We start from the raw sequence: 10,765 nt of genomic DNA, 5'->3' as shown, positions 1-10,765 counted from the left end.
GACAGTATTTGAAATTTTTGGAAAGTTATTAATAATATTGATACAATTCAGTTCTCAAATTAGTTGATGCCATACCATCCTTAATGTTTATGTGAAAATATATGATTTGTTATTTCTGCATTAGAGCTATGAGAGGCCATTTAATATTAGATGAATGAGATTAATATTTATTCTTCCATGAAAGTTTAATGGCAAATGTAAAATACATTAATTAAATCTAAAGAAAGATGCTTTTTGTGTTTGAATCATGAAACAATGATGCATGTAAGCATACAATATGTGATCAGGGCATTTTTATTCTGTATTAAGTAGGAAAACCTGTCAATCAGTTAAAGTACTGACATATCTTTTTAGTAGAATGAAATAGAAGTCTCGAATGTTATTCCATGTGATAGAGAATGTAGAAATCTTGAATGTTCTTTGATATAATAGAAATAAAAATGTTTTCACAGATAATCAGATGAAAGTGAAAATAACTCCTATCTGAAAGGTTGGATATATAGTCAAATCAATGTACACTAAATAATTAGCCTCAATCTTTAAGATTAAAGAAAGGATAAGATCACTATACTAGACAGAAAATAATGCTTCTTGAGTGCTTCTGACCAAGGAGCATATAGTGGATTTTAAAATGCTTTATTTAGGGTATGGGTTAATTAATTAATTAGTTTTCATTAGTAATACTAAATGGTTTTTAATGTTTAACACTGAAGTGCAATGAATGAAATATTATTCTGACACCAATGTTAAACTATCTTATCCAAGATTGTGGTTAACAGATGAAAATAATGTACCATTTGGGTAACACAGTATAATAACTTTAATAATCCCATTTCCCTGAGGACCTAAACTTTCAATAGTTTGGAGAATATTGTTCTCATAGTTACTATTTTGTGTCCTTCTCTCTAACTATGGGGATGTTGATGTAGTTACAACAAAGATTATATTGGAGTATAATTCGTAGCCATACCTTTATGTCCTAAATCACTATTCATAAAATTTTACCCAATATTTTTTCTTTGCACTAGGCCCTTTTCTGGGCCAATCGAGCACATAGAGATGTTTTGTTTTAATTGACATTTAATGCAATATACAATAATATATCAAGCTAAAAGTAAACTTTGTGTATGAGAACTATAGAGGAAGAAATGCATGTGTGTATACTGATCTTCAGAAATGAATGGTAATAGTGGATCAAAACAAATAATTTCAAAAGGGGTGATGATTTACAAGCAAATTAGATCTTACAAATTCTCAAAGCAAACTTTCTCTGTGGTACATTAAATTTATTTCTTACAAATCTGATGTCTCCAGGGTATAGAAATCCCCTATACAAATCCTGTCTTTTTTGCTTGTCACCTGTTCTTTTAGAGTAATTATATGACTTTATTGTCATATTGGGGCCAATCCACTGTTAGTGCCACATGGTGATTTTCCTTACCCTAGTGGTTAATGAAGTTTTCTACTGACAAGTTCCCTAGTATGAGGGCATCCCTGTACTCAGTAGTCCACATGCGTCTCACAAGTGGACAGCACCACTCCAGACAGATGAGGAGTGACTCCGCAGATTTTCCACTCCAGTTTCTTCCCCTCGACCATGCTCTGGTGGGCTTGGGCTGGCCAGCTCACCAACTGTTGTGTAAAAGGTCCATACATGCAAAGTGCTGCTCAAATGCAGAAGGAGCTAAGAAACCAAAGAAAGGCAGACAAATCCAATTTTCAAAGAGGGTGATGTATTGGGGAATTTATGGTCAGGTGAGCATGGTCATGAGTGGCAACAAGATAGGAGGCTCTCCACGCTGTTACACCCCAGATACAGGGCTTACATACTATAGGAAGAAGGGTGTACATGTTAATGTGCAGAACAATTGCAGTTGACCTTCCAGGATTTCTGTGTGCTTCATAGTCTGCAACTAGTGTAATAACATTAAGGTTACTTTGACCTAAGGGCAGGATTTATGATAATATGTGCTCTTACACAAGGAATAGTTGATAAAATAAAAATCCGGCAGGCATTCCCAGAACCGGGGTTAATCAGAAGTCAACATGACATATCGGCATCCAGGAGGGAGGTACTTTAGCCTCCACCAAGCTCCCTCTCCCGTTCCATGGAGCACTTAGGGTTCGGTGGGGCCCAGTGGAAACTCTCAACCAGGCAGTTTGGATCTGTTTGGTTCTCATAGTTAAGGTAATTGAACTCGCACAAGTCCCCTTATGCCCAAATTTATTCGTTCTTTTTCTTTTCCATAGAAAAATTTCCAGAAAATTTAAAAATTTTCACAAAACACCCTAAGCAGGGTCAGCTCATCAAGTAAAAGTGGAGGCCAGGAGCTGGAGAGCTGGTATTTTTACCTTGTGCTACAGTGGGGGAAACTGAGGCATGGGGCCAGTAAGTGGCAAAGTCAGAAAGACTGTGATTGGGAAAAGCCCCCCAGGCCCAGTAAGGCCCCTCCAGGACTCAGCACCTCCTGGGCTGGACCAGTGAGCTGTTCTCGGCACGAGGCACCCGGTTGGGTTCAGCACCTTGTGGGAGTTGGGGTGTCAGCAGGAGCAGAGGCTGTGGGGACCAGAGGGGGAAAAGGGACATTTTCCACCCACTCGCACCCTCTCCTGCACTGCAGGTGCTCGCTCCATCAGGAGCTGAGGAAGATGGGACCAGACTCCACTCAGGGCTGGCCAGGCAGGGAACCTGCTTCTCTCCCATTACAGCCTGCCCTCAACAGGCAGGTGAGGCACCAAGGCCTGGGGGGTGCTGTCCCTGGGGTCACACGGAAGGTCAGTGTCCTCTCAGGATGCAGGAGGGGCTGGGCCATTGTGATGGCTCTGGATACCTGGGCCTGGGCTCTGGGTGGCAGCCTGGGGCTGGGAGGGGGACACCCATGCTGCAGATGGGGAGACTGAGGCACGGGGCTCTGGGGGTCCCAAGAACAGGGAGGAGGGCAGGGATGGCCAGTGGGGACTCCTGGATGAGATGGCCACCACAGGTGAGTCCAACAGGGCTCCGGGGCTCAGGTGGCTGCTTCGGGGCAGGCGGAAGGAGGGATTAAGAAAACCAGCAGGTGACTGCCCCCCCCCCAGCGGGAGGGGAGGTGGCTGTGGGGCTGTAAAGGGGGAGCTGGCAGCTTGTTTTCCAGTGTGTGGGCTGTGGGTGTGAGAGAGCAGTCAGGGGACAATGCCTGGGGGTGTGGCCTGGGACAGTGGCAAGTGGACTTTGCCCAGCCAGGGAGGGGCTGGTCCGGGACTTGGGGCTTCTGGTTTTAGAGGAGCTGAGAGATGTGCACATGCGGATGAGGGGCATCATGGGATGGACGGCGGGGCAGTTACAACTTGGGGACCGATGTGTGCAGACCGAGCCCCTGTGCCCTCTGGGGTGAGCAGGCAGGGAGCTGGGGAGGAACCAGCCAGGGAGACGGAGCTGGGGGCACCCCGGGGATCAGATCCCAGGGGAGGATGGAAATGTCCCAGCTCAGCTGCCCACTTGGCCCTGCCCCCAGCCACACACTCCAGTCCCCTCTCCCTGAGCCCCTGCTTGTTCCTGCCCTCCTGGTGGTCCCTGGCAAGTGTGTGATGTTCCTGCCTTAGCGGCGGGTCAGGCTGCGAGGGTCACTGGGGGCCCGGTCACTGGTGGGCCAGGTGACTGGGGGGGAGCCCCTTTTGGAAAGCATCATGTGGCAGTGGGCAGTGTTAGTCCTTGTAGTTTCCCGGGCCTGGGAAACAGCCCCTGCCACAGCCTGCTGGGCTCTCTCTGCCCCTCTTTTTGGGCTCTTCCGGGAGGCCTGGGAGGGCAGCTCAGGCTCTTTGGAGGTGCCTTTCCTTAGGATCTGTCCACACTTCTCCCACTTGTGCCTCAGCATCCTCCTCTGAGAGACGAGTGTTTCTCTTGGGTGGCTGGCAGGAAGGTCACCAGGGGGAGGGGGCTGCCTCCCTTCTCTGACCTGGGTCCCCGGTGCCTCCCTCCTGGGGGATGGCAGTTCAGCCTCCCCAGAAGTCCCAGCAAGAAGGCAGCCCCCACTGCAGCCCCCAGGAAGGAGAGAAAGCAGTCGGGCTGAAGGGTGGTGGTGGCAGCCGTGGACACCTGGATACGGAGGAGGTGGGGGCGCCATCCTCACAGGTGCCCACCAGGCCCTGAAGCTCTGCGGAGCCTGGTTTAGGTCTCAGATTCTGTCTCTGAGGCTCCTGGCTATGCAGACAGCTCAGTTCTCCTTCCTGGCCAAGTGTCCCAAGGCCTGTCCTGGCTCATCCACCCAGCTAGGCTTCCTGCTGGCTCCTGGGCCTCCCCACTATATGGCCTGTCCGGGTGTGCCTCCTGGGCTGGGTGGGGGCTCCCCTGGGAGACACCTTTATGCCCCGAAGGCCCCCAGGCCAGGGTGGAGCACTGTGGACCTCTCAGCAGTAGAAGCAAGGGGACATATGGCCCAGCTCTGAGGATACTTGGGGTAGGGATGGGGGACACGGCGTTGAGGCTTCCAGGAGACTCGTCCAGCCCTGGCAGGAGTCCTCTAAAAGCCAACACTCTCCCTACCGAAGGCAGACACCGAGGCTGGGGGTAGGCAAAGGCAGCTGTGGAATGAGGGGTCTGGGCTGATGGGCATCTGCTTCCGCCTTTCTTATCACCCTGATGTGCATCTCTGCTGGCAGGGCCCTTACTGGACTCAGCCCCAGTGGATGGACAAGAAGCTGCTGGCCACGCTGGCGACCCACGCCATTTGCTCCTGCTGCCCGGTCACCGGCAACCTCACTCCTGCCATCTCCTGGCTGAAAAACTACAAGGCGTTCCATGCTGGGTATCACATCACGGCATCCGCATCAAGGTGGGCCGAGTAGCAGGACCAGATCTTTGGGCCTCAGAGGAGGTGGGGTGGGGCCTGGGCCGGGGCGGTGGTTCAGTCCTCCCACCTGAGCGTGCACCTGCTCCTGTGGCACCAGCAGCGGGGCTTGGTCATGGAGAGTGTGGTGCCCTTGGACCTCGGCCGCTTTGCCTGTGTGGTGGGGAACACGTTGGGCAGCATCTGGCAGTATGAGCTGGTCAGTGCCCACGCAGGGGCAGGCGGGGGGCCCCAGCCCCACCCACCCTGGCAGAGCGCTCTCCTCGCCAGTGCATCCTGCATGCAGGGCTGCCGCCAGCTGGACGGTGGTCTGGGCAGTGAGGGGAGCCCACCGCCCGCTGTACAGCCACTTAGCGGGTGGAGCTGAACAGCAGCAAGGTGGGCCCAATGACACTCCCCACCTTCTCATGCTCAAGGTCAGCACTGCCCTTGGCTGGGTGTGTGGGGGTGGGCAGGCTGGGGGCAGGCTGACCTCGAGTGATCCTCCCACCTCAGCCTCCCAGAGTGCTAGAATTACAGGCATGAGCCACTGCGCCTGGCCACCTCTCCAGAATTTAATGCAGTAAAATTTATAGTCACTTTCATGATCCTATCACAATTTATATTGCTGAGTAGATCATGAATTCTAAACAATTTCTAGAATCTAAAATTATGTGTTAAAATTAAGAATAAGGCCAGGCGCGGTGGCTCACGCCTGTAATCCCAGCATTCTTGGAGGCCGAGGCGGGTGGATAGTTTGCGCTCAGGAGTTTGAGACCAGTCTGAGCAAGAGCGAGACCCCATCTCTACTAAAAAATAGAAAGAAATGATCTGGACAACTGAAAAAATATATATAGAACAAATTAGCCAGGCATGGTGGCACATGCTTATAGTCCCAGCTGCTCGGGAGGCTGAGGCAGTAGGATTGCTTGAGCCCAGGAGTTTGAGGTTGCTGTGAGCTAGGCTGACGCCACGGCACTCTAGCCAGGGCAACAGAGTGAGACTCTGTCTCAAAATAAATAAATAAATAAAATAAAATAAAATGCCACTGGGATAGCTGGAGTTGGTCATTGAAAGTGATGGCAAAAGTATGAACATTTTTGAAGCTTTTGACTGGTAGTATTCATGATGGGTTTTATTATATAGCTATCTCTACTGTTGTGTGAGATGTTTTGCACCTCTATCATAATATTTAAATAAAGCACATAAACATTTTAATAAAAATGCCTAACGTACAGAACATCAGCCCCAGGCCATCTTCTTCCTGCACATTGTGGTGATGGATTTTGAGGATCATCATCAGATCTGGGTGTGACAATCGCAGATGAAGGAGTAGAGGACAGTGCAGCATTAGAATTGGGAAGAGAGCACTCTGAGTGTCTCTCCAAGTATGGACAGTGGTGCTACCAAAAATCTCTGTGCAAGATTGTCTCTGTGGGTGTTACTGAGAAGTGTCATTCTTACCTAATGACACCATTACATTTTCCTAACAATCTATGTATTACAGAAGTATGTCTTCTCTAAGTTAACGTGGAAGGGCCCCTGGCCTGACAGCACATGCTCTACAGCCACCAGACCAGCAGGTTGCGCCCTGTGAGATGTGCCAGGCCCCATGCTAACATGCTGAAGTGCTGCGCAGGCACAGGGCAGACACCAGTCAGGCCCTTACCAACTGCTGCTCATGGGCTCCAGGGCCCTTGTTCCCCAGCCCAGCCCTGAGCTCTTGGCTGCTTTGTGCAGGCCACAGGAGGAGGAGGAGCTGGGGCTGTGCCCACCAGTGTGGTTGCTGAACACGAGGCCTGCCACTGGGTCTGTATGTGGGGACCACTAATCCCTGGAGGACCTGGATGCACTTACCAGATTTTAGGTACCTCTCAGATCTCACACCCAAGCTACCAGTCACAGAGATTGCATGTTTTAAGTGTATATCTTATGCTTTGTAGTGTATTTGTAAAGTTATGTAACCACAATCTTGGGGTTTTCCCCTCCTGGGGCCCCATCATTTTTTGCTCAGTGTGTGATTTCTGGAAGGGGGATGGGCCCCCACCAAGCAGTAGGTACAAGTGGTGGTCTACTTGTACCACTGTGGACACTTCTGCCTACAGCTCACTGTTCTCTCTTGAGGCGCCGTCTCTCCTACCCTTGGGCCTGTGGACAGATGATGGTAGGGAGGGGGTGTTACCTTGCCTCTGACAGAAAAGCATGTTCAGGCCTGTCACCTCTTTGAGGTGTGGGGAGTCAGAGCCCTCAGAGCTGCACTTCAGTGTGGCAGCCCCTGGCCGCGTGGGGCTACTGAGCACCTGGAATGTGGCTGGTCTGAACTGAGATGTGGTACATGCTTAAAACACAGAGTGAGTTTCAAAGATACAGTACCAAATAAAGTTCATTAATAATTTTGTACTGATCAAATATAAAAACAATAATATTTTGGACATTGGGTTAAATATATGATTATAATCAATTTTACTTGTTTATTTTTCTTTTATGTGGCTACTAGAAAATGTTACATGACACATGTTCCTCACATTTTATTTTTTATTGCACATCGCTGCCTTAGAGGACGCCTCCATTTTCCAAGCTCAGGCTGCATCCTCAAAAGATTTCTGAACTTTTGTAACTAGGAAGGTTACAAAATCTCAATCCTTAAAAAATTGTTATTATGTTATTTCCATTTCTGAATAACATATATTTACTGTATGTGTATATATGTTACACATAAAATTTATAAAACGATATAATTTATATTCCTTTATATTAAATACAAATGTCCCCCAGGCAAGGCCAGGCGGCAGAGCAGGGGCAAAGCCCTGTCTAGAAAGGGCTACACCCAGAAACCTGTTACTCTGGCCTCATTCAGCCCCCCTTCTGATCGCATCTCCTGTCACTCATGGCCAGAGGGGGTGGGGCCTAGAGCCTTATCCAATCAGGGGCGCTGTGGTGAGAGCTGTCCAATCAGGTACACGGCCAGAAAGAAGGAGGCGGCTTCCGGGATCTGGCCGAGTCTTTGTTTCTTGCCCGCCCGGCACGGAGCCGGGGTCCTCTCTCGGGAACCATTTCCAGGGGGCCCAGGTGTCTCCGCCGCAGCCTGTGTCACCGTGACCTGCAGGTACTGGGGATCCATAGGGGGGACGCCGGGACGCCCCGGAAGCTGGGACTGGGCGAGCGTGCGGTCGGCGCTCCGAGGGGGGCGGGGGCCGGGCGGGCGGCCGGAAGCGGCTGTGGGGACGCGGCCTCCCGGCTTCACCTCCGGAGTGTGGAGACCGAGGGTCGCCCCTGGCGCGCCGGGGCGGGCAGCGGGGGCCCTGGGCGTCCTGTCCCGTCCTGTGCCGCGTTTGCTCTGCCCAGCCCGAGCCTCTGGGCGGCAGCCCCGTCTCCCCAGCTGTGCGGGGACGGCAGGGCCCTCAGGGGAGAATCTCCACTCGGTGTGCGGGGTTCGTGCGTGGGAGAACCTGGAGTCCGTGACGTCCCCATACTTCCTTTCTCCTATTAAAAATTAACCTGCGGAAGCGTGAAAACTTAAAAGAATTTATTTGAACAAATGGTAATTTGTCAATCTAGGAGCCCCTTAACATGGTTTGTGGTCTTGGGGCCGCTGGACGGGCTTGAAGGAAAGGCGTTTATAAGGTGCAAGTGGAAGCAAACTACAGTAATTGATTAGGTACCGTTACGTAGTGGTCTTATTTGGACTGTGCACGTGGCTATTTTCTTGTTATGTAATCAGAATTTTATTGGCAGTTTGTAGTTGTTTGCCTAAGTTTTGTTTTCCTCCAAGTTGTAATTTACAGAAAATGGATTTGAGTTAGAATTAGGTTTCCATAGGTAGGAACCCAGGACAGTACAGCCACTTCAGTCTAATTGCCCCCTCTTTAACTATTTTAACACTTTCTAGGGGGTCTGGTTTTCCTTGCATTTTGCAAATGTGTGGCAAACAGTGTCTTAGATTTAAGGCTCAAATTCAGTTTTCCCGGCCTAACTGTTCTAGGGCCTATTGGAAATCCTAAACTTCCAGTTCCTCCCCCACATTCCGAAATGCCTACTGCCACTCTCCAGCTCATAACGTTATCAACTATTTGTCCTTTATCTGTTTTTCACACAGACACAGTATTTTAATTTTTGATCATTTTTTTTCCCACAGTGCTGTGGGCAACTCTTTTTAAAATATTTGTTTTCTGTTTCTGAACATTTCACAGGAGAGGAAAGCAAAGAATAATCACCTGATAATCCCTTGTAAAAAGTCTTTGTGCTTCTCCTCCTTTTATCTTCCCTAGGCACGTAGGCCTTACCAGATTATCTTTAGGTTGGGGTTACCCTTTGGAAACTCTGCAGGGTGAAGTGTTGTCAGCCATCCTCCTGTCTTTTCCTGGCCCTGGTTTCAAAACTGGGGATGACCGGGATGCCCACAGCAGCCATGTCTCCTGGAGTGTCTAGTGGTATCAGCCCTGGGTCATCTGTCAGAGGACAGCCTGAGGAGTGGGGCTGGAGCCTCTCCTAACAGCGGCATGCCCTGGTGCTGAGAGGAGTCACCTGTTGTACGCCTCACCTAAAAAGCTGACTCCCTGGGACGTTGTTTTTCTTTCCCCAATCTGAGCTTCCATTCCATGGAGACCCATCAGTGCTCAGCCAGTAGGATACTTGTTTTGAGAGGAAAGGGCAGAAATGACTCCTGTTCTCTGGATTCTTTCAGACTTTTGAAAGGAGAAAAAACTATCCCAAAGGACGAGGAAATCTCACCCAGGTGAGGCACTGCAAGAACCTGAAAGTAATTTGTGTTTCAGGCACACAGAGGCACAGCGTGGTGTCTCCTGGGATGTGGTCACTGAGTCCTTCAGTGAGCAGGGTGGGGGTGGGAGGATGTCCCGAGTGACAGGATGGTCTCACCTGACACTGGAGTCTCACGTGTCTGTGCTGCAGTCAGCCCCACCCTACCCTGGACTTGTCGCCTTGGAAAGATTTATTCATTAACTGTAAAATGTATTTTATCAGCAAAGCCTGAAAGACAATAAAGTATTTCCAATGAGGCAAGAAAGAGGTGGCTTTTAGGGAAAAAATTTAGTCTTATATTCCATTTGTTGATAATTCTTATTTACCTTTTTTCTTCCCCAGAGTGAGTGCTGTAAGGTTCTGTTGTCTGTTCTATTTTGTGGTGATTTCAAACAGAATCCCAGGGCTTAACTTTGGGAATGCTACCAGGGAGAAGAAATAGGAAAAATATCTCTACCATTATGGCTGCAAAAAAAAAAAAAAAAAAAATTCCACAAGAAAGTGCGGTAGATAAATTGGTGAATTATAAATATTCACCAAAGCATCAGTTCCTCTCTTTTGCAAGGTGGAGAATTTTTGACAGTGGACAACCCTGTTTCGTGTCCTGCGATCTAGATGTCGGAGTTTATAGCTAAATTGTATGTGACAGGGCTTGGCAGTTACAGAAGTGTTCACATATGATCCATTGTTTACTAAATGATTTGTTAAAATAGAAATAGAAATTAAATGACATGTTTATTGTCTGAAGGAAATAGATATTTTTACTTTTCCTGTTGAGATGTGAAATGTAAGTGCCTTATAATTTTTTGTAAACACTGAGTTTTAGTGATTTTGCTGGATTCTTCAAACACTGGCTGTTTTCTCATTTAAAACTAAGTGAATAACCTTACCTGGGAAGCAGAAACCTGGGCTCAGAGACTCCAAGCAAAGGTCAATCCTGATCTAGCAAAAGGGGGGGGGGTCATTGAAGGCCCAGTTAGTCCTTCCGGGGGGAGCCGCCCTCCAGTGTCCCAGTCTGTTTACACCAACCCTGGAAGGAGCCCTTTATGCCAAGAGAAGCCACAGAGCCCTGGAAAGCTGGGGATCCACAGGTAGATGTGGCCGGGGTTGGTGGGGGGTGTGATGCCCTTTCTGAGGATGTGATTATCATTGTCCTGGGGCTGTTTTTAGACATTATCAAATAAAATAAATTCTAATTT

General features: G+C 49.0%; 1 protein-coding gene across 1 annotated transcript in view; it reads left to right on the top strand.

Annotated features, from left to right (window-relative positions):
* The first annotated feature begins 3,964 nt into the window (after nt 1–3,964).
* The window catches only part of LOC105808125 (zinc finger protein 501-like), a 66,829-nt gene continuing 60,028 nt past the window's right edge, over nt 3,965–10,765 (top strand). Inside the window, exons 1-2 of the mRNA XM_012641687.1 lie at nt 3,965–4,090; nt 4,639–4,811. Coding sequence (XP_012497141.1) covers nt 3,965–4,090; nt 4,639–4,811 — 299 coding nt within the window. The remainder of the gene's footprint in view (nt 4,091–4,638; nt 4,812–10,765) is intronic.

The sequence above is a fragment of the Propithecus coquereli genome, unplaced genomic scaffold, assembly GCF_000956105.1.
Source record: "Propithecus coquereli isolate 6110/MARCELLA unplaced genomic scaffold, Pcoq_1.0 Scaffold168, whole genome shotgun sequence".
Classification (NCBI taxonomy): Eukaryota; Metazoa; Chordata; class Mammalia; order Primates; family Indriidae; genus Propithecus; species Propithecus coquereli.
This window is presented reverse-complemented; position numbering and strand designations above follow the sequence as displayed.